The sequence below is a fragment of the Salvia splendens genome, chromosome 17 (genome assembly GCF_004379255.2).
Source record: "Salvia splendens isolate huo1 chromosome 17, SspV2, whole genome shotgun sequence".
In the NCBI taxonomy this organism is placed as follows: domain Eukaryota; kingdom Viridiplantae; phylum Streptophyta; class Magnoliopsida; order Lamiales; family Lamiaceae; genus Salvia; species Salvia splendens.
In genome coordinates, this window is record NC_056048.1 from 968,031 (window position 1) to 989,343 (window position 21,313).

The following is a 21,313-nucleotide window of genomic DNA, read 5'->3' on the forward strand; positions in this document are numbered from 1 at the left end:
GTCATCAATTGAACCACACATTAACTAACTTCAACTTAAAAACAGTAACACAAACTATTCAAACAGTTTTATCTTATCCAATTCTCCATAAATAAATGGACATGATCTTGTTACTACAGTTGTGTAACCAACTCTATTTTATGCTAGTGACAAAAGCAAACTACTACGTATAATACACATATATCCATCTTATTAATTCAAATTCATTTAAAGCAAAACCAAGTTCATGCTCCAAACTTGGAACTCGATCTGTATTGCTATATTATAACCCAATTATTCATCTTAATCCCAACTAGATAACCTATTTTATTAATTAGAATATAAATATCCCAATCCCAAACCCCACCCCAACCCCACAAACCCTAAAATCAAGAATAGAATAATAAACAATAAAAAAGATAGACTATTTCTAGACTTTCCATTGTAGGACCAAACCCACGTGAAAACAGTTCCCTCATGCATGAGAAGTCAGCCACCACCACCTATATCTATTCATTTAATTAAATAAAACAACCCCAAATCCCTATTTTTTTCAAACCCCCACTTAAATACTCATTAATTAGTACTTGCCTTCCCACAACAATCACCAATTTTGACATTCCTCCCTATTTATACACTCTCTCACACACTCCCCAAATCCCATATTCAATCCCAAAAAAAAAATTTTAAAAAGAAGAAAAAAATAAAATGAACCCTCAGGTCTCAAAAACATGCAAAATCCAGAAGAAGCGGCTGAGCCAGGAGCAGGTTCGGCTCCTGGAAGCCAGCTTCGACTCGGGCAAGAAGCTCGAGCCGGAGCGGAAATTCCAGCTGGCGCGGGACCTGGGGGTCCCGCCCCGGCAGATTGCCATCTGGCACCAGAACAAGCGGGCGCGGTGGAAGAGCCATAGCCTGGAGCTCGACCACGGCGCCATGCAGCTGCGGCTCGACGCGGCGCTGGCCGAGAAGAGGGAGCTGGAGAAGGAGGTCGGCCTGCTCCGCTCCGAGCTGAGGCGGGCTCAGGACATGCTAGGCGCGGCTCGGGGCGGGGGCGGGGGCGGGCCGCCCGTCTCGTCGCAGCTGTCGAGCTGCTGCGACGAGACGGGCGGCGGAGGGGGCAGCTCGAGCCTCAATGAGGACGTCGGCTGCTCGGCTAATTGGCCGAATGTGGAAGAGCTGTATGCTTGTTTGATGGCTAAGCCGGTTTCGGAAGTTGTGAATGAAAGAGATTATTGGGTATAATAAACCAACTTTTTTTTAAAATTTATTTTATCTTTTTAGTTCCAATAAAGTTTCATATAATATATAATTGAGTCGATCTCACTAATTTAATCAGGTAAATTATCAGAAAAATCATTTGTTAAAATTCTAACTTTAAAAGTCGAAAAACCATGATTTTATTTTGTGAAATTGTATCTGGTCATCATTAGTAAGTTAAACGATGTCATCACATATTAAGAAAACGACGATGTTTGCTTGAAAACTCTACAATATATACACGCAGACGATCGGATTTTTTTGCAGTAGGGTGTTTGAGAAACTTCATGGTTTTGCGACTGTTTTTAAAGTTATGGGAGGGATATGAATTTGACAAAATTTTATGATTTTTTGGTCATTTGTTGGACTTAATTTGGATCATATTTGGGTTGTTTGTTTTGTTCTTTCGGTTGGGAATATATATGTGGCAAGGTAGATAAGAATTTTTTAGAGTTGATTTCGATCTTAGTTAAAAGAATTCGTGGAATATTCATCATGTAAAAGTTTGGTGAACCACTATGGTATTCGATTCTATGAAGGATGCAAATTCTTTTGTACTTGGATTCCTCTTGAAGAAAGGTTGAAACTCGAGATATATTGATATTGGTTTTTCACGAAGATATATTGATAAAACACAGTACTATTATTCAATATTAGACACGGATTGGATGTTATATTTTGATATTGTCTACTAAAATAAATGGGGATTGTGAATTCTTGTGTTGGGGCACTGAGTTCACTGTCGAGATTGTTTGAGGATTGTATATGTTCGAACTGACTAGATCGTGGCTTGTTTTCATGGTTTGCCTCTCTTATAACAAAAAAAAATTAAAACTAATTAATTTATCTTTAATGTTATTTTTATATATGAAAGCGAGATCGGCGCGAAATGCATTTGAATTGCTTTCTACCCTTAGAGCATCTGTAACGCCATGGGCCGGGCCGCAAATCGTGAGTCCCGGCCCGTCCCATGCATTACACGGAAGGGCGGCACGGCTCAGGCCCGTCCCGGGGCCGCGTTCCCGGCCTGGGGAGCGTCCCGCGTCCCGGCCCGGGACGGGGTTGCACGGTGACGGGCCGAATGTCCCGCGTCCCGGCCCAGCGTTACACGCTCTTCGGGCCGGGCCGCAAATCCAATTTTTTTTTTAATTCGATGTCTATAAATACGAGCTTGCGTTCCATCCATTTCAATCCCGCGTTCCATTTCAATACTCTATTATACCCTTTGTTTTGGCGCCAATGGATTGGTTCAACGGCGATCAACGTGAGATGGAGGAGTTCGTTAACTCGAACAATTGGTACATACCGTCGTCACAACCATCGCAGACACAACCTAGTCCGAGAGTCGGTAGCAACGTCGACATTACATCGTCGGTCAACACCGAAGAGTTCGAGCTCAGTGAGATGGAGCCCGCTCAAGAGCGGGGAAAGGAGAAGGTCGGGGAGGAGGATGGGCCGAAGAAGTACACTCCGCACGAGACATTGTGGCTTGCGAGGAACTACATCGATGTCGCCGAGGATCCTATCATCGGCAACCAGCAGACCGGCAAGGCTTTTTGGGGGCAGATTGCGCAGAAATATAACGCTGGCCGTACGGAAGGGTCGATCGAGCGTAGCTACGTGAAGCTGCGCAAGCATTGGGGCCGGGTCCAGGCGGATATGAGCAAGTGGAACGGAAAGTGGGCCAACGTAGTCCGTATGTGGCCGAGCGGGCACAGCGAGGCGGACCTCGTCGAGAAGGTGAAGGATGCGTTCTTCACTGACGGGAAGAAGACCTTCAAGTACTTTGAAGTTTGGAAGCTCGTCGAGAAGAGCCCGAAGTACACCAGCGGTGCCGAGCCGGCGGCAACAGGTGCGGCGAAGAGAACCAAAGTTTCCGCCTCCGGAAACTACTCTTCGAGCGAAGGAGGTCCGGCGATCGACCTCAACGTGACGGACGACGATGTCTTCTGCTCCTCTCCTAGCATTCAGAGCCGCCCGATAGGAACAAAGGCGGCCAAGAGGAAAGCAAAGGGGAAGGCAGCTGCGAGCAACTCCGCTATGGTGCCACCGCCGACCAATCCGTCTCTGGATAAGATGGCCGACACTTTGTTGGAGATGAATATTACATGGCGGATGAGCCAGTTGACGGAGTTGACATCGAGGGATACATCGAAGATGTCGGACGAGGAGATCGAGTTGCACCGTGAGATGATCGCCTACCTTCGCGCCCAAATGAAGAAGTAGTAGTCGTTGCCCGGGTTTCTTGTATTTCAAATTTGCTTCGTCTAGTAATGTAATGTTAATTTCTAATGAACAATGCATTTTTCCGGTTTCAATTGTTCAACGAATTGCGTTTACGAGTTAAATAGGTTGGAGTTGTGAATAGTGTCATTTATTAGTTGCGGCCCGAGCCGCAACCTGCAGGGTTACAGCAGTTGGGGCTTGGGCCGCAACTGTAAAGGAATGATGACATGGAGGGGACTTGGGCCGGAAATGGAGACGGGTTAATGATGCCCTTAGATCGTGATTTGAAGATCTACAGTATTTCCCCCAAATCCGGTGTTGAGTTCAACCAATAAAGAGCAAACAGTCCAAATTTTGAATCCATACATTTTCACATCATAATTTAACACATATTCCAAAAAAAAAACTACTAATTTACTTATATTCCTTTGAAAATTCATGATTCAAAAGAGGTTATATTAGGTGAGGAGAGATAATTAAATTCATCTATATTTCCATCAAATTCACAAATAATAAATGAAGTGCATTTTCTTCCTCATTGCTGCACACTGCAAGGTTTAGTCCTCATCATGGCAAGAATTCAATCATATATCCCACTTGACAGTTGACATTGCCATATTTCCCCAACCATATTAAAATAAAATGAATATAATTTTGAATATATTTAAGCAATTTTTTTAATTGAGAAAAGTGCATAAATCTTTCATTTTAGAAATTATATAATTTCATAATTTATATTGATGGATATAAAAACACATATCCATTTCTTTTATATGCAACTCTATATATAAAACAAAACTTACCTAATAAAATAGTGTTGTGTTTTATGCTGAACGTTATTTATCCAACATTACAAAGAATATGAAGTACACTGCAACAAATAAAATATTCGGAAACTATATTTATTTTTATCCTAAATATGAGCAATGTTTCCTATAATAAATTATTTAACAAATAAAAAAATTAAAATATTTATTTAAATAAGTAAATTATAAATTATAAATATAAAAACATCTTTGAAGCCCTTAGAGCATCCGCAGCGGTGCTCGCGCCGACGGACGGCGTCCGTGCCGCTGGCGCGGCACCGCCCTGCTCGCCGCTGCGCTCTTGCCGTTGGCACGGCGCTGCTCGATGCATCGAGCACGTCCGTGCCAGCGAGCAGCTGACGTGGCGTTTCTTGATTGGCCAACGGCAATGCCGTTGGCAATCTCTCTCTCTCTTTTTTTTTAAAATAAGATTTTAATTGAAAATCCGAATAAATATATAAAAAATATTTTCCCACTTCCGAAAAATTTATATCCGTTTTCACCATACTTTTAATTTATTTTTTAATTAGGGTAGTGTGGGTAGCCCCGAAGCCGGCCCGAGCAGTTCCCAACGCCGTCCGCAAGGAAGGAAGATGGCGACGACCAACCGCCGTAGCGCCGCGACTCCATCAGCCCCCGCTCCCTTTGTGCCACCTTAACCCCCACCAACTCATTGTGGACCCTTTTGGCCTAACTCAATTTGACCGATAGGTCAAATATGACCCTCGAGCAACTTGATTCACATTTGACAATGATACGGGGTCTCGGAAGAACATTGAGGATAGGGCCAGAGGAATAGTCTTCCACGAGGTATTTTTAGCCTTTAATTATGTATTTTTTATTTTTTTAGGATTTTAATTATATAATTTTAATTTTTTAGTATTTTAATTATGTATTTTTTAATTTTTTTAATTTGTAATAGTATTCCGGATATTTTTAATGCATTTTAATATTGTGGAAATGTTTTTATTTAAATTGAATAATAGAATGGTAGGACCCTTGAGTATGTCCTTACGAAAGAGAGATGTGGGTGTTGTGCTTTTGCTTAAGAGCAGAGAATAAAAAATTAATAAATTCAGGCCAAATCCGTGCTATTTGACGAGAGCAAGGATGAGGATGCTTTAATTTTAGCTCGACGGCCATGGCCACTCGGTGCCTTCCCCTGCTTCGCCGAGCTCCTCTTCTCTCTCCTCATCCGCCGCCTTTTCTCCACTTCTCCTCACTCTCCACTTCCATCAATCAGCCCAAATTCAAGCCATCAATCACTCGCTGCTGCGCCTCAATCGAAGAATCCGCGCCGTCTACTCTCACGCAATCAGAAATTCCAACAATGCGCAGAAATTCAAACTGGAAGCCAATGTGCTTGTACTACACCCAAGGCAAATGCACCATGGTAAACACGCTCGAATCCTTTCGAAACATGTTGCTAATTGATAGATTAGTTGAATAATGGGCAGTGATTTTGTGTAGATGGATGATTCTATGCATGTAGAGAAGTTCTGCCATAGCTGCTCGATTGAGCTGCGGGATGGAATTCCGGAGCTGAGGAATCTCCGGGAACAAAAGTTCGATTACTTTCTGGTGCTCGATTTAGAGGGCAAAGTTGAGATTCTGGAGTTTCCTGTGCTGTTGTTTGATGCGAAAACTTTGGATGTGGTGGATGTGTTTCACAGGTAACGGACCTTTTTCCTGCAATTGGATAGATGGTTGTGTGTGATTGTACCTGGTGTTGGCTTACTTGTACCTAGATAGTTAGCTTGTTAATTTGCTTTGAGGGGATGGTCACTTTGGGTGATAGATTAGGGAAAAATTCCCAATTTGGGTGATTTTAGAAAAGCGGTTCCACCTTTTTTGTATTGTATGAAGGTAAACATGTCAATGCCAACAGCGTTTTTCAGTGTCTATAAGCGTGTTTAAAGAGAAGACGGAGGTTTACACGCCATGAGAATTGGCGTGCTGTCGTATTTCCCTTTTGTAGAATGCAAAAAAAGGTTCACATTCACGGAACCTTTTTTCTAAAATCATTCAAAACGAGAATTTCGCGATATATTAGATTGACGATAAATGGGGCTGTGTCTTTGAAGGAGGTGTTTAATGTTTATTTTGAGTGATAGATTAAACGTAGGATTGAGTATTCTAAGGTTTTGGATGATCAAACAAGCTCAAAATTAATCAATCCATCACATCACCTAGAGGAAACACCCCCTCATAGTCTCCTTTTCACATGGAAATTCTTTTGCTTTGAGATTCCTCCCTATGCTCAAGATGCTCACGTCTCCTTCAGCCACCAACTTGCTTCCTTACTATAACCCTTCCGCACCATCCTTCTATCATGAATAAGATGTTTTCTTTTTATCAAACGTCGAGCTGGTATTCACATCCATGTTCATCAAGTTCCATCACAAGGAACTGTGCCTTTTGATGCCTTCATTCGGACTCACCATTGCAACCTTATGATTTATCTATCACATGATTTTGTTTGTATATTTTGTTGGGTGCTGTTTGACTTTTTCTGCTGCTAAATCTGGGGCAAGCATTGGTTGTATACCATGCACCGTGGTATTTATCAAGATTAACTCACTACTTATCAGTTTTCTGTACTTTCTCATTACTTCTTCAGGTTCGTAAGGCCTACAAAGATGAGTGAGAAAAGAATAAATGAGTACATTGAGGGAAAGTATGGTGCTTTCGGGGTTGACCGGTATGGTCTCTCTCTCAAGAACTTCGTTCTATTATTCTTCTTAGATTCAATTATTTTCTTTTGCTCTGCATTGGAGGGTTATAACATGGATTATGTGGATTTAAGGACTGTCTTTGCAGATTACATAGAACACATTACTAAATTATCTCATCGTCACTCAAATGCTGGTCCTCTTCTCCTTCATCAGACCCAATCAAATTAATATCTTTATGCTCATCAGCTTCATCCACAAAAGTATATGCAGGCATAGAGTTTGAAGCCTTTTCCATATATTTGTGTGACTACAGTGTATGTACAAGCCTTCACTGCCACTTATCTGACATGATTATTTTTTCAGCCGCTTTGTTCTTCTTATCTCTCTCTTCTATTAGCTCCTAGCCTCCTATATTTCTAAGAGATAATCACAAGATGCATAATTTTGATCATTGTTGCTTGCTTCAAAAACTTATCCAAATTATGTGATGTTTGCAGTGTCTGGCATGACACAGCCATAACGTTTCCCGAGGTCATTGAACAATTTGAAAGTTGGCTGAGAGTGGAGCGAAATGGGGGTAGTAGGTTATGGGACGAAGAGGGAGATGGGCGTCTCAATGGTGCAGCATTTGTAACTTGGTGATCTGCTTGCTGAAATATCTATATTCTTGGAAAATATACAAATGCAAGTCGTGCTGTTTGGTTGATGAGTGTGCCTTTGCATTATCATATGATAATATTTTATACCTCTATGAAATCTTCTTTGCTTGATGATTCATATGCTCTGTAATTCTATTTACTTTATTTTTTTCGTTTTCTTTTGCTTGAACAGGAAACCCTTGATAGTTCCAAATGGCACGATTATTGTGGCATTCTTGAATTAGTTCGATTCATTTGCTTATATTGTTTTGACTAATGCAATTGGTCACATGCACCAGTGGGAATTGGGATTTGAAAACCAAAGTACCCCAGCAATGTGAAGTATCCGGGATGGAGCTTCCACCATATTTTATGGAATGGATCAATCTCAAGGACATCTACCTAAACTTCTACAACCGAAGGGTGAGTAATCTACATGCTATGCTCCAAGTGTCAATCTGGTAATCAAGATTCATATTTTTTCCTTACTAGCTTGTCTTAGTGACTTGATTGACCCCCTTATATATCCAAGCTTGATGGAAATCAATACCTTTGTGAATTCATGCATCACTTGTTGAATCCATATAACAGAGCCTGATCCTAGCTTATGTCAGTCCCAAAATATATGTTGTTGGTGCTGTATGATTATGTTGTTGAAGGACGATGGCTTACTGCACTTGTAGACCTTGCTTCTTGCTACGTCTGTCCATATTCACTTGGACATTGCTTGTCTGGATGCAGGCACCGGGAATGCTTTCAATGATGAGGGAACTCCGTTTAAAACCATTAGGAAGCCACCATCTTGGCATCGACGATTCAAAAAATATTGCAAGAGTGTTGCAGCATATGCTCACAGATGGCGCCTTCATGCATATTACCGCGAAAAGAAGTCACAGCTCGCCTAGCGCTGTCAGATTTCTCTTTCAGAATCGCGTCTAGTTTCCCGGTAAGTAATGAGGTCGACTTACCACTCATATTCGAGAGTAATGTTTAGCACTTTGAGCGAGATTTACGTATGCTAGAGAAATCCGGGGGAGGAGTCTATCAAGCATGTACTCGACATAAATTATGCTAACTTATTGATTTTGTTGCCCGTGACAGTTGGACTTCCGTCGAAAAAGTGAAAGAATTTGTGTAATACATGTACATGCTAAATAGAATTTCGATAAAAAAGATGCAGGTAATGTTGATGAGTTTCATCAAGAAATTTACTCCTTGGTACAAAAGGAAATACTGGCTTAATTTGTAAGACGACTTCTATCTTCGATTAATAAATTAGGCACCATCACTTTGGATAAATAGGAAATTGTTATTAATTATGTATATTTTAGAAAAATAAAGAATCTTGAGTCGTCCATTCTCTGACTAACAATATTGTATCCATTACATTCTTTCATACAAGTATTGAAATAAGCCTTTTAACACTTGTACCACTCGCTGTCAAGATAGTACCGCCATTGTATCGCTAATGTATAGAATCTCGAAATTCAACAGCAAAATTATCCAAGAATTAAATCACCCACCACCAGATGTTGCTTTCTCAGCAGCAGCAGCTCCGCCTCTTCTCCGCCACAATCCACCTCCTCCCCCCCTTCCCATTCTCGCATTCCCTCAATTCCCCCCTGAAATCCACCAAACAATGCACTCGCTGCTCCGCCCCCAAAATATCGATTGCGCAGCTATCCGAAGCCACCACCGCCAGCTCGCCGCCGGAGGAAGGCCCCGTCGAGATCCCACCCTCAATTTCCCCACTATTCGCCACCGACGACGACCCCACACCTCTCCAAACTGCCACCAGCGTTCTCCTCACCGGCGCCATCACGATTTTCCTCTTCCGCTCCCTCCGCCGTCGCGCCAAGTGTGCGAAAGAGACGGTAATGTTTCTGGTTTTCTCTCTCTAGAATTTCCTTCATTCTGCATATATTCTGTTTGATAAAAGTCGCAGCTGAGTTTTCTTATTTTTAAATTGATTCGATAAATTAATCTAATTATATTAATAATTGATGATTAAAGCTATCATAATCACTAGTATTGAACTGGCTAATAAATTTGTAATTCCAATATTAGTTTATTGAATGTGTTAAAATTTGAGATATGTTTGTTGGAATAGTTTAGCAATGTGTAAATATATGATATACATAGTTAATTTTACTTGTTTATTTTGTGAATGAGAGAATTGTTATAAATGTATACATTGTTGAATCCACATTTAACTGGTGATTTGTGCAGAGTTTGTACAGATTTCAAATAATAACTGGTGATTTTTTTGAAACAGAAATTTAGATCATCTGGTGAAAAGAAATCGCTCAAGGAGGAGGCGTTGGATAGCTTGAAATCCGTTACTCTTTCGCCAGCTGATAGCAAGTCTCCGCCTTCGCCAGTTCAGGCGTTTTTGGGCGCAGTAGCAGCTGGCGTGCTCGCACTCATTCTGTACAAATTCACGACCACGATCGAAGCTGCTCTCAACCGCCAAACAATTCCAGATAATTATTCAGTATGTCTTCTCTTTGATTCTTAGAAATTGCTCGAGATAACAAATTTGGAAGGGTTCGTTCACGTGAATTCTAATGCTACTGTTGTGTGATTTTCCGTTTCCAGGTTAGACAGATAACCATAACCATAAGGTAATTTCGTTGTACTGCTACGTGAATCATCTTATTCGAACTAAATTAATTGTTTTTCTGATCAACTCTTGCGCAGGACGATCATCAATGGTTTGTGCTACCTCGCTACGTTTGTTTTTGGTATCAATTCTCTCGGATTGCTTCTTTACTCCGGCCAGCTTGCCTTCAACTCGTTAATGGACGAATCCGAGAATGAGGACGAAGCGCCACCAAGACCAGATGATGACTCTGGATTAACGAGTGCCACCGAGGATCAAAGCTCCGATGAAACACAGTAATAGATACGGCGATTGGACGGCCATATTCGTAGAATTCGAGAACTCTGTGTCGTGATTCGGTAGTGGACAGGTTTGTGTCTTCTATTTGTATATGAAGAATCATTGAGCTTCACACTAGAGAAGAATCACAAACTTCCCAATTATTTATATGAAATTTTTGGTATTATTGTTATTGCCATTTCCTTTGTGTTTTGACTATGATATGAAGCAATAATACATGTGCCACAGAACAAGAAAAACACGAGAAAATCGAGTGTCCATCGATCTTCCTCCTCAGGCTCAGTGATCGTCGATCTTCGTGTAAGGGTCGCAACTCAGTGGCCGAGCATACTGAGGCAGTGGGGTTGTGTTCCTATCCAAGAACTGCAGAAGCGTCACTGTGATCACTGAGCTGAGAAACATCGGAATCGGGCCAAAAATCCACAGCATCAAATTGGTGGCTAAATAGAGCGATCGGAGCCCGACCACCCAGAAATTACATCCCGTTATGACTGCATTCTCGACATTGCCCGCGAGCATTACGCAGTTGGGCAAGCTGATGAGGAAACCGGCGTGAAGGAAGCTCGTTGATGCGTGGACGAAACAAACAAAGGCAATCACGAAGCTGGTGAGAATTGCCAGGTATTTGGTGTAAATAATGGTTGGACTCATGTTTCCATAGACTCTCGCTGCTACGGGTTCGTTGTTGTACGAGTTTCCAATCCACGCCACGAGCAACGAGCAGAGAACAAGGGCGATGGATGCTAGAGACATCGCTGCAAATAAGTAGTTCCCTGTCACTGTAAGTGCTTGATTTCTATCCTTTACTTCAACCTGCAAATTTATTCATCTAAGCTTAGTTATTGTGCAAAAGTCACATAATTGGAATTTATATTCGGAATTCCAAATAGTTGCAAAACACACAATACACACATTGCATTTTGCGCGCGCACACGCACAACAGTTAATTTTTACCGAACAAAATATTTGGAATTGAAATTAGAATACAATTCCTTCAAATTCAATTCCATAGTACTACTAAAAGGACCCGAATTCCATGTTTATCCAAAATGTCCCCAATTTATGTTTTAATCTTAAAAATCATTGGCTTCGAAAATTGTTCGATCTATGTTATCCAGCACCAAATAACGAGTCACCTCGCCCGTAACTGCACCATCCAATGTAAAAGTGCATAAATAACCCTAAACTCTCAAGACTCCGGCAAAAGGTGACTCGTAAGGTGGGACATGAATGAAACTATTTTTTCGTCTCTAAAGTGAAAATGTACGTTGAGGACGATTTTTTCAACTTGAATTGGGGACACAGACTAACTAAAACAATATCTAACCTCCAACAATCGCGACACCCAAAGTCTCCGGTTGTGGTTTTCGTATCCGACAACCGTGGTCTCAGCCCGATTGATGCATCTGTGGAGATGAAACAAATGATATCCGACCATGATCAGTATACCAGCGGGGACTAGAACGAAATCCAAGTTTTCTTTCGCCCATGTCGACCCCATTGCTGAATCTCCTAGTCTTAGATGAACCTAGTTTGTGATCCTTCATTTATGATCCATAAAGGTATCACTGTTTGCCTATGTAATTAATCAGCTGTTGATTAATATATTGGTTAGGTTTAGGTTACGTTAAGGTGGCTTGAAATAATCTACAAGTAATTCGCCGCCGATCATGTTTATGCATAAAGTGAAGTGAATGTTACTATCAGTGAGGTAATTGTTGAGAAAATCGACCCCCTTTTTTTGTTAATTACAGTCTTTGAATGGATTAGGTGAATGTTAGTAGTAAATTGTAGTTCATGTCCCTTTCCATGCAAATCTTAAATACTAGTAATACTTTCTCCATCTTAGGCTAATAGCAGTAGACGCATGTTTTAATGTGAAATTGATAAAGTAAAAGGGAGAAAAAACTAGATTGAAATATTGGTAGTTACATAATATAGAAAAAGTGGAGGCTAATGTTATGAAAATAGAATGGTCCCAAAACCCATATGTATATTACCGAGCACATCTAAAGCTAATTAGACATCTGTTGAGGTATGAAGAATCATTTTAAAGATATTTTGAATGAACCCAAAACCATCAATTAAGATAAAGGTCCAAACACGCACTAAAATCAAGAATTAGAGTGTCCACTATAGTATAGGCGCGCCTGCCGCCCCGACGGGGAAAGGCGGGACGTCCGCCCCGAAGCGGACAAAAAAAGAGGACGGAAGGCCTTCCGCCGAGAAATGTGCGAGGACGCGCCGGCCTATAGTGGGGGCGGTTTGCGGCGGGGCGGGGCGGACGATTGTTTTTGTTTTTTTTTTAAAATTCAATTTAATTTACCTATAAATACACCTCATTTCACTCATTATTTTCACACCATTCCAATTCTTCACTTGCTCATTCTCTCACTAAAATTTGTGGATTCCATTGGTATTTAAAATGGACGATTTGTGGAACGAGGAGTAGAATTCTCTGATTCAAGAGGTGCAGAACGACGCCGCGCGGAGGATGCGGCGAGCGCGGAGGCCGCGATTCCTCGTGCGATTACTCGTCGTCGGACCATCCAACGAGACCATAGCGGAGCGCACCATCATCTAATGGCGGACTACTTTGTGGATAACCCCGTTATCCACCCGAGATTTTCCGTCGGCGATTCAGAATGTCGCAACGGCTCTTCAACCATATAGCGACGAATTTGGCGGAGCGGTACCGGTGCTTCACCCTCCGAAGTGATTGCACTGGCCGAATCGGGCTGTCTACTCTTCAGAAGTGCACCGCTACAATTCGACAGCTTGCCTACGCCGGACCGGCTGATATGTTCGACGAATACCTACATATGGGTGAGACGACTAGCCTAACGGTGCTCAGGTAGTTTTGTAAGGGGATCTGGGAAATATTTGGTGGGGAGTTCCTACGAAATCCCACCCCTGATGAGTGCGAGAGACTGCTAGATATGCACGGTGCGGTTCACGGTTTCCCAGGAATGTTAGGAAGCATCGATTGCATGCATTGGGAGTGGAGAAACTGCCTGGTGGCGCGGAAAGGCTAGTTCACTACTGGTTTCAAAGGCAGACATCTCTCGATGATCCTGGAAGCCGTTGCTGACTACCGTTTGCGGATCTGGCATGCGTATTTCGGTGTTGAGACACGTTCTCCTCGATACAGACCAAACAGGAGAATTCATCCCAAAAGACTAGCATGTTAGGAGACATAGCCTATTTAGGCTATATACGTCACACTAGTTGTTCTCACAACCAATGTGGGAATTGAGTCCGTAACATTCGACCCTCCTTTAAAGGCCAACGTCCTCATTGGTCACGACCACGTTGCTCACAGCTGGTTCTTTTTCAGGCCACCACTCCGAGTTCTCGTTGGTCACGGTCGATTCTTTGCCCGGCCACCACTCCGTGAGTCACCACTTCGAGTCGGCCCCAAACGTACTCATTGGTCACGACGAGTTCTTTGCCCGGCCACCACTCCGAGCCAATACTTTTGGAAATTCTTTTCCACAAACAATACTTTCATTACTTTTTCTCTCTACCTTTATCTTACTTTATCAATTTTGTATTAAAACTCGTGCTGAACACAAAGTGCATATTCTTTGGGGACGGAGGGAGTAGTTTATAATAAAATGTGAGTGGAATAAGTTAGTGGAATGTGAGACATACTTACCATTTATGGTAAAAAGGGAAAGTAGACAATTAATATGGGATGGACGAACATAACAAGAGTAGACAATTAATGAGGAACGGAGGGAGTACATAATATTAGATAATATATAAATATTATATTGATGTCGGTATATGTACGGTATTGTAATTTACGGTATATACTGAAATCTCTGTATGCGACATTATACCGCGATTTATGAAAATTTATACGGTAATCCTACCAAAATATTTGAGTAAGGTATGCGTCGGTATACCACGGTATATGAAAATTTATACGGTAATCCTACCAAAACATTTGAGTAAGGTATCTTATCTTATCGAAAATCTCACTATATGGAAATTTAGTGTTTTTAATATTTTTTCCGATACGAGAAGTTAGGTATATTGGTATTTCGATATTTTTACCCACCCCTATTCCTAGTTTTGATTGAATATTTTTTTCCTAATTGAGAATATCAAGACTTTTATGGTACAAAAATAAAGATATTTTTAGATAAATACATCAAATTAAATAAAATACAAAAACGTAGAGAATTCTAAAAGAAGGAAAAAGTAAGAAAAAAAATACATCTATCTCCATTTCTAACAGCAGTTGCGTTTTAACAGTTAAAACGCAACAGAATCTTGATGAATCCAGCAACTGCAGAGTTCAAACTCAACTATGAATCTTCCTTGTGCAATGAACCTTATGCTAAATCCATTTCTCCACTAGTTTGTTAATGCTTTGATGCATCATCTTTTTCCTTAACCATAAATGCACTACCATATTGGTCGACTTGAGCTGCTGCATTGTTAGCATGGATGCCAAGTTTGCAGTGTAACTCGATGACAAAACAAGCACCACGAACACCCATACAATCACCACAAATCTTGTTAGGTTGCTCTTCACTTTCTCTCCTGTCATAATAATAGTCAAAACTTCAAACTAGTTAAAGTCATGACAAAAATGAGGTCAAGAACTATAGAGCGGTTTATCTAAAATGAGAACTATTAGTTAGAAGCATAATACCTATCAGTTGATGGCACAAATCATATCAGTTTGCAACACAAAACATATTAGTTGGAGCAACTGATACGTTTTGTACGACCAACTCATAGTTTTCAAAGTTCTCATTTTAAGATAGTTATGAATTGATACATCTTTGTAAGGACTATATACATCACTTACTATGTGCATAAACAAGTGTTGAGAAAGAGAACCAGAAGATCATCCCGACTTGCTTCCCAGGTGGGCCTTGGAAATGTTCGTTTACACGATGCTCATGAACCCACACGACACATCCAATGAAGATGAAAGATGCCCCAATCGTCAGCCATAGGGCAGTCGTTAGAGGTTTCATGAATATCCAAGCGCTCTTCCTCTCGTCACCCTTGATCGGGACGACAGTGGCAATACCAGATTCAGTGTAAGGGACGGTGAAATCAACATACTTTGATCTGGTCGCTAAAATGGTCACGTCTCCCACAACAACGTCATACCTCTGTCATTGACACAAGGATTAGTACTTCAATGAACAAGTGATCAATGGAAAAAAATCATGACTAAACAACGCTTGCTTACATCGAGATATATTTGATAAACGAATTCGTGGTAATATTCGACACTCCATGCATCCGTGGTCTCCAAAGGAACATACTCAAATGGAACAGTATAAGGCAATGATCTGATGACTTCTTCAAAAACATCAATGCAGAAACCAGTTGCTTCAACAACATTAGTTTCTTGATTCCTTACAACCTTGATGTATTCATTGAATCCCTTTCTGACAGGAACTCCAACTCTCAACTTCTTCCCACTTGCTGGAATCTCCCAGCCTTTAGGCACGTTGCTCGTTTGCCCCGGCCACAAGATGCCTCGAAGATTGTACTTTTCCGTTGTGTAAACCGCCTCATCACCATCCAACTTCACTTCCTTTGAAATCCCATATTTCTCTGTCCAAAATCCTACATTGTTGTCCACTTTTCCAATCACATTCACTACCTCAAACGCAGACGGCTGCAGCTCACCGTTGGTTATGCTAAAATCGCCACTTAACCCTTTGGAGGCAAAGTTTCTGAGCACACGAGCAAGTGATGAATTTCCTCTAACTCGTTCGATAGCTGCAAGAACAAAAAAAAAACTAAACAAAATTAGTCCTTTTTTTTTTCTTAATCCAAACTGTTTCATATCACAAGTTGAATAGCAACATAGCATCACCAGCAGAAGCTGCAGCAACGACATCGCCCCTCGAGTCCCTGAAGTGAGGCACGATCACCGTGGTGTTAGAGTTTCTATCCTCGACTGCCATCGATATGCAAGCCTTGCACATCTTTCCAAGAGGCGTATCGAGATCAAGAATCACTCCTACGTTCGCATTCCCACATTTCGACAAATCAATGCAAAAGCTCATCAAGATAAGCAAAGCAAAGCAACACAGTCTTGAACTCTCCATTGCTATATAGTTCAAACTGAGATAAAAACATGAGTTTTTTTAGATAACTAAGATGAAATCCTCAGAGATTTGAAAGGAATCAAATTTTCCAGATTCCCTTAAATAAGTGCTCAAACTTTGCTTGAATTCAGACACTTGGTGGAGATTTTATGGCTCTGGATTTGCCACGAGATAAAATTACTTTCCAAAAAGGGGAAGAGAGAGATCATGATAACGACATTACCGACCTTTTTTTTTACTCAAAGAGACTAATTTCATGTTTCACACCATATTCAAATCCATCATATAAACAAAATGTAATAGAAAATCCCCTAACTCTTCAAGATACCTTTGCATCTATCTGTTTGAGAAAGCTTCTGTATATACTCAAAAGTTCAAAGCTGAGTTCATACTTTGTCCAACTTGAAATTTGAAATTTCTACTATGTGAAAATCATATAATTAATTTATATTTATCATATTCTAAAAGTCCAAAAGTGAGTTTTTTAATAATGTCACGTGCAAAATTAATTATATAGTAATTTTAACCCAATTGAATATTGACTAATTTAAATTTTCTTAAGAGTCCGTAGAAAATTTGACCCACCCAATTAGGAGGTATACAATAAAATAAAAATATTTTCATTTTGAAAAGGTTAATTGCCTATAATTCATAAAACTTGATCAAATTGTGATTAGTCCAACCCTTTCTAGAATTTAAATAATAAATCATGAAAATTTAAATAAAAAATAATTGTCACAAGGGTTATTCTTGTGATAGATGTTTCTTGTGGGTTACGACTTTATTGTTTAATGTATGCGTTGATGTGAAATTCGATATACTAGTAGTATATGATAAAAAATAATTAACATGTAGCTTAAGGCAATAAAATAGACAACGATGATCTATAATTACCTAACATATAATTTTAACTATTCATGCTTTTGTTCGGTTAGTTGACTTAAAAACGTATTAGCAATTCTAAGAGCATTAGCAATGGGGCACCCTAAGGCGCGCCCTATGGCGCGCCACGTCAGCAGTTTTATCCTCCTACCTCCCCACCTGCAGTGGGGCACCCTAAGGTGCGCCCGCGCCACATCATCATTTTATTGTTTTGTTTAATTAATTTAACTGTTTTCAAATAACAAGTAACGAGTCCGTACTGAAAATCGGGATCCATGTCAGACAACCCATACGATTCCGTACTGAAATCGGGATCGTAATGGGTGTTGGTGTCGAACGAACGATAATCGCCGGGTTCTGTACCCGGCCAATGCGCCCCAGCGCTAAACGTAGGACTATTGGGACTTGAATCCATTTCGTAGTAATTATGTAAATGTAAGTTTCGAAAATGAAATCGCGTGAAATGAAATGTTACAAATGAACGGTATTTATAAAAAACGAAACCGCGTGCCATCGTCCGCGGTCGATCGTCCGCGACCTCCACAATGGGGCGGACGATGGCGCGGACGATGACCATCGTCCGCGGCCATCGTCCGCGACAGCCGCAATGGGGCGGACGATGGCCGAAGTATAGGGCTCGACTATTGTCCGCGCCCTATGTCGCGCACCCGCAATGGGTGCGGACGATGGATGGCGCGAACGATGCGCGTCATCGGGCGTGCCATCGTCCGCCCATTACGGATGCTCTAAGTGTAATCAAGTCATTCCATTCCGAACACCAAAACAGAGAGAACTACGAACAACGTAAAATTAAACATGTCTAATAACAAAATTCGAAAATCACATGCAAAAATTAAGACAAACACTCTTCTGCAGGCGTGTCGCACTACCCCGCCGCAATTCACACGCATTGTGAGTGCACGCTCCTTAGGGCATCCACAGTGGGGCGCCATAAAGCCCGCCCTATGCATCGCCACGTCAGCATTTTATCCTCCTGTCCTTCCTCCTACACTGGAGTGCCCTAAGGGGCGCCCTATAGGTTTTATATAAACAAAATTTGAGAGTTGAAAAGTGAATCGAAAAGTTACAAATGAAATATGAGGATGGAGTATTTATATAAACAAAATTTTTCAAATTTAAAAAAAAAACTAAAATGCGTTGCATCGTCCGCGTCGTCCACAGTTGGCGGACGATGGCGCGGACGATGTCCTATCATCCGCCCTTCGTCCGCGGACTAAGCTTAGGGCACTGACGATGCATCGTCCGCGCACCCACAATGACAGCGCGCCCGATGCATCGAGCGCGCTATCGTCCGCCCCATCGTGGATCGTGGATGCTGTTATAGTATATCTTTCAAATCAATCAACGCTGCTTCGTTTCTGAACGCGAAGTTTTGAGCTCAACCCATCCACATGTATTTACCAAAATACCCTTGACAGTCATATCCACTCTATAGGATGGAACTGATGAAATTTCGTCGAGAAACTGAAAAATTAAAACATAATAACGCATCAATTAACGGTAAAAGCATAATTATATATAAACCTTATAATTATAATTAATTTGTGATTTTCCTTTCAAATCCATTTTCCCTCCAAATTGCAGAAAACCCCATCTTTCATTCACCTCGGTAATCTTTTATCCTCTCTTCACCCTTCAATTCGATCAAGAAATCATTTCAAAATGTAGTTTTTGATTTTTCCGATAGTTTTCTACTTCAGTTTTCAACACACATTTCACTATTTAGATGATCAATAATCACTACTCATTTCATGCATCTTGATTAGGGTTTTCCGCCCCCTTCTGTTTTTCAGTTCATCGCAGGAGCTGTAATTGGCTATTTAATTGATTGCTTGTGAAGAATCAAAGATTGGAAGCTGCAAAAGGTTAGTTTGTTCGTTTTTTTTTTAAATTTCTGTTTTGCATTTTCACTGCATTTAATCATATGTTTCATATCTGTTAGATGTTGAATTCAACCAATTTCTTGTTTAATTATGTGTCTGTGGCTGTATTAACTTAAAAAATGAAATGTAGATGTAGAAATTATCTTGCAACAAAGATTAGCAGAGATGGATCTGTTTGCCCTGTTTCTGTTAAGCATTAGTTGATAGAGCTGATGAGTGTTATAGATTCTTGGTTTCTTGAGTGACGGCTAATTTCGTTCGTTGAATGGATATACGAGGACTTCAGAGAGTTTCGGGATTTTATACTTTTTGAGCTATATGTGTTGATTGTTTGCAGTTTCTGCAATTCACCATTTTAAGCACATTTAATTTCACCTCTGTTTGATATAATGATGAGTTATAGATGCCTCGTTTCTTGGAGTAACGGTTAATTTGGTTCGTTGAAAGGATCATACTAGGACTTAAGAGAGTCTACCGGACTTGATACTTGTTGAGACTGTATCTTGGAGTAGTAGTTAATTATACATGTTGATTGTTTGCAGCTAAGTTTTGTCGATTTTGAGCATATTTACTTTCACCCTCGATTTTAAGACACGTGATAATGTAAACGAGGATGTTTCCCCAAAAGCACTTCCGGCCTGAGTGGAAACTATGAGATATTGCTGATTGAAGTAAAGGCGTAAACTGACCGTGCTAAATTTGTATCTGTTCTGTATAGGCACCTGATTAGATATGGAGAATCGGAACATACACCATCCAGAAACAGGTCAAGGCTCTGGCCAGCAACACCCTCAGCCTCAGCCTCATCCTCCCGTACCTAATCCCATTGTCCCGAATGTCCCTCCGCCTAACCTACAGCTAGTTGTTCCTCTGATTGCAGTATATCAATATAGTGCTGCTGTCTTCTATGGCACAGCTGCCGGTCCACCATTCGTCTATTATTATCACCATTATTACCATTATTATCATTATTATTTGTATACGGTACTGCCAAATGGAGGAGTGGTTTTTTGGCCTACATTTCCTGCCCCTTTTCCGCCAATAGTAAACGTAAATGATCCAAATATCAGACATCACGACCCTCCTCGTTTAGAAGCAGTGCCAGAAGATGTAACATTTTTTATCCCCCTTGCTACTTCACCTCTTGTTTTCAAGATATATCTGTTGGTCATAAGTTATGCTCTTGAGATGGACTAAATGAAGTTATGGTGATTGTTTCGAACCTTTCGTGTTGGCGGCCATGTTTAGGAGGTTGTGGCTCCCGAGATTCTTGGCCATGCTGAAGTAGATGAAGATGCGGATGAGCTAGAAGTTCCGCGTTACTATTTAGGTGGTAACTCGTATGAGGTAATAAGGGAGTTTATTGCTCTAATTTAACGCGTCCTGGATATGTCGAAGGAAATCCCGACTGACTGCTAATGAGTTTTCCTAAGGACTTGGTTTTGGCATTATATTTGCAGGAGCTTCTTGCATTGGCAGAAATGATAGGCAATGTCAGCATCGGATTATCGTCAGAGTTCATTGAACGTAATTTGAATGTACGAACGTATGAATCGTTGCCAACTCATGACGAATGTGTCATATGCTTGGTATTATTCCACTGCTGTCTGATATTCATTCTCAGTGTTGCTTCTTGTTTTGATTTTGGTTAGTTATATATGATCATCTACTATTGTGACTGATTCCGGTTTTCTATGTTTAGGACGAGTTCAAGGCCGGAGAAAATATCGGAACCCTTGAATGTAGCCATGAATATCACAAGCACTGCATAAAGAGGTGGTTGCTGGGCCATAATACTTGCCCGTTATGCATGTCCCCGGCCCTTAGAGTCGATTGACATTGGCCGGAACGTTCGAACCTCATCAAGAGCATTCATTTTTGTATATACATTTGTTTGTTGTGGTTATCATGAAATACAGTATTTTAGCTGCCACCACACTATCCCGAGAAGAAGT

The 21,313-nt window shown here is 40.9% G+C and overlaps 6 protein-coding genes across 9 annotated transcripts; 4 read left to right on the forward strand and 2 right to left on the reverse strand.

Annotated features, from left to right (window-relative positions):
• The first annotated feature begins 549 nt into the window (after window positions 1-549).
• Window positions 550-2,216, forward strand: LOC121774025 (homeobox-leucine zipper protein ATHB-52-like). Its single transcript, XM_042170940.1, has one exon. The coding sequence runs from the start codon at window positions 688-690 to the stop codon at window positions 1,219-1,221; it is 534 nt and encodes a 177-aa protein (XP_042026874.1). The 5' UTR covers window positions 550-687; the 3' UTR covers window positions 1,222-2,216.
• Window positions 2,217-5,382: 3,166 nt separating this feature from the next.
• Window positions 5,383-8,674, forward strand: LOC121774913 (uncharacterized exonuclease domain-containing protein At3g15140-like). Its single transcript, XM_042171819.1, has 6 exons — window positions 5,383-5,661; window positions 5,739-5,941; window positions 6,889-6,969; window positions 7,441-7,581; window positions 7,881-8,004; window positions 8,323-8,674. The coding sequence occupies exons 1-6, from the start codon at window positions 5,410-5,412 to the stop codon at window positions 8,518-8,520; spliced, it is 999 nt and encodes a 332-aa protein (XP_042027753.1). The 5' UTR covers window positions 5,383-5,409; the 3' UTR covers window positions 8,521-8,674.
• Window positions 8,389-11,383, forward strand: LOC121774914. 2 transcript variants are annotated; one of them, XR_006045066.1, is made up of 6 exons: window positions 8,389-8,527; window positions 9,076-9,455; window positions 9,857-10,075; window positions 10,180-10,205; window positions 10,282-10,553; window positions 10,712-11,383. XR_006045066.1 is itself a non-coding variant. In XM_042171820.1 (4 exons), the coding sequence occupies exons 1-4, from the start codon at window positions 9,111-9,113 to the stop codon at window positions 10,481-10,483; spliced, it is 792 nt and encodes a 263-aa protein (XP_042027754.1). In that variant the 5' UTR covers window positions 8,555-9,110; the 3' UTR covers window positions 10,484-10,655. The 2 variants fall into 2 exon arrangements, 1 of the variants encoding a protein (XP_042027754.1); XM_042171820.1 differs by lacking the exons at window positions 8,389-8,527; window positions 10,712-11,383 and having other exon boundaries at window positions 8,555-9,455; window positions 10,282-10,655.
• Window positions 10,609-12,028, reverse strand: LOC121774915. The gene is made up of 2 exons (XM_042171821.1): window positions 11,811-12,028; window positions 10,609-11,296 (listed from the first exon to the last, which is right to left on the reverse strand). Exons 1-2 carry the CDS (start codon window positions 11,982-11,984, stop codon window positions 10,763-10,765), a joined length of 708 nt encoding a protein of 235 aa, XP_042027755.1. The 5' UTR covers window positions 11,985-12,028; the 3' UTR covers window positions 10,609-10,762.
• Window positions 12,029-14,608: 2,580 nt separating this feature from the next.
• LOC121773977 (glutamate receptor 2.3-like) lies at window positions 14,609-16,665 on the reverse strand. The gene is made up of 4 exons (XM_042170887.1): window positions 16,338-16,665; window positions 15,702-16,240; window positions 15,309-15,621; window positions 14,609-15,037 (listed from the first exon to the last, which is right to left on the reverse strand). Exons 1-4 carry the CDS (start codon window positions 16,570-16,572, stop codon window positions 14,832-14,834), a joined length of 1,293 nt encoding a protein of 430 aa, XP_042026821.1. The 5' UTR covers window positions 16,573-16,665; the 3' UTR covers window positions 14,609-14,831.
• Window positions 16,666-19,030: 2,365 nt separating this feature from the next.
• On the forward strand, window positions 19,031-21,259 carry LOC121774183 (probable E3 ubiquitin-protein ligase ZFP1). Of its 3 annotated transcripts, none has more exons than XM_042171097.1 (6): window positions 19,031-19,084; window positions 19,269-19,340; window positions 20,077-20,468; window positions 20,607-20,705; window positions 20,819-20,947; window positions 21,061-21,259. In XM_042171097.1, the coding sequence occupies exons 3-6, from the start codon at window positions 20,091-20,093 to the stop codon at window positions 21,193-21,195; spliced, it is 741 nt and encodes a 246-aa protein (XP_042027031.1). In that variant the 5' UTR covers window positions 19,031-19,084; window positions 19,269-19,340; window positions 20,077-20,090; the 3' UTR covers window positions 21,196-21,259. The 3 variants fall into 3 exon arrangements, with proteins under 3 accessions (XP_042027031.1, XP_042027033.1, XP_042027032.1); XM_042171099.1 differs by having other exon boundaries at window positions 19,036-19,084; window positions 20,819-20,896; XM_042171098.1 differs by lacking the exon at window positions 19,031-19,084 and adding an exon at window positions 19,121-19,139.
• Window positions 21,260-21,313: the final 54 nt, after the last annotated feature.

Bases quoted from the DNA above. Each gene is read 5' to 3' on its own strand.
- LOC121774025 (XM_042170940.1), top strand. From the start codon at position 688: ATGAACCCTCAGGTCTCAAAAACATGCAAAATCCAGAAGAAGCGGCTG.
- LOC121774913 (XM_042171819.1), top strand. From the start codon at position 5,410: ATGGCCACTCGGTGCCTTCCCCTGCTTCGCCGAGCTCCTCTTCTCTCT. The intron at 5,942-6,888 runs GTAACGGACCTT...TTACTTCTTCAG, and splicing joins GTGGTGGATGTGTTTCACAG to GTTCGTAAGGCCTACAAAGA. The intron at 8,005-8,322 runs GTGAGTAATCTA...GTCTGGATGCAG, and splicing joins TAAACTTCTACAACCGAAGG to GCACCGGGAATGCTTTCAAT.
- LOC121774914 (XM_042171820.1), top strand. From the start codon at position 9,111: ATGTTGCTTTCTCAGCAGCAGCAGCTCCGCCTCTTCTCCGCCACAATC. The intron at 9,456-9,856 runs GTAATGTTTCTG...TTTTTGAAACAG, and splicing joins CCAAGTGTGCGAAAGAGACG to AAATTTAGATCATCTGGTGA. The intron at 10,076-10,179 runs GTATGTCTTCTC...TTCCGTTTCCAG, and splicing joins CAATTCCAGATAATTATTCA to GTTAGACAGATAACCATAAC.
- LOC121774915 (XM_042171821.1), bottom strand. From the start codon at position 11,984: ATGGGGTCGACATGGGCGAAAGAAAACTTGGATTTCGTTCTAGTCCCC. The intron at 11,297-11,810 runs GTTAGATATTGT...ATAAATTTGCAG, and splicing joins GGGTGTCGCGATTGTTGGAG to GTTGAAGTAAAGGATAGAAA.
- LOC121773977 (XM_042170887.1), bottom strand. From the start codon at position 16,572: ATGGAGAGTTCAAGACTGTGTTGCTTTGCTTTGCTTATCTTGATGAGC. The intron at 15,622-15,701 runs GTAAGCAAGCGT...TGTCAATGACAG, and splicing joins TTTATCAAATATATCTCGAT to AGGTATGACGTTGTTGTGGG. The intron at 15,038-15,308 runs GTAAGTGATGTA...TTATTATGACAG, and splicing joins AACACTTGTTTATGCACATA to GAGAGAAAGTGAAGAGCAAC.
- LOC121774183 (XM_042171097.1), top strand. From the start codon at position 20,091: ATGGAGAATCGGAACATACACCATCCAGAAACAGGTCAAGGCTCTGGC. The intron at 20,706-20,818 runs GTAATAAGGGAG...TTATATTTGCAG, and splicing joins TAGGTGGTAACTCGTATGAG to GAGCTTCTTGCATTGGCAGA. The intron at 20,948-21,060 runs GTATTATTCCAC...TTCTATGTTTAG, and splicing joins ACGAATGTGTCATATGCTTG to GACGAGTTCAAGGCCGGAGA.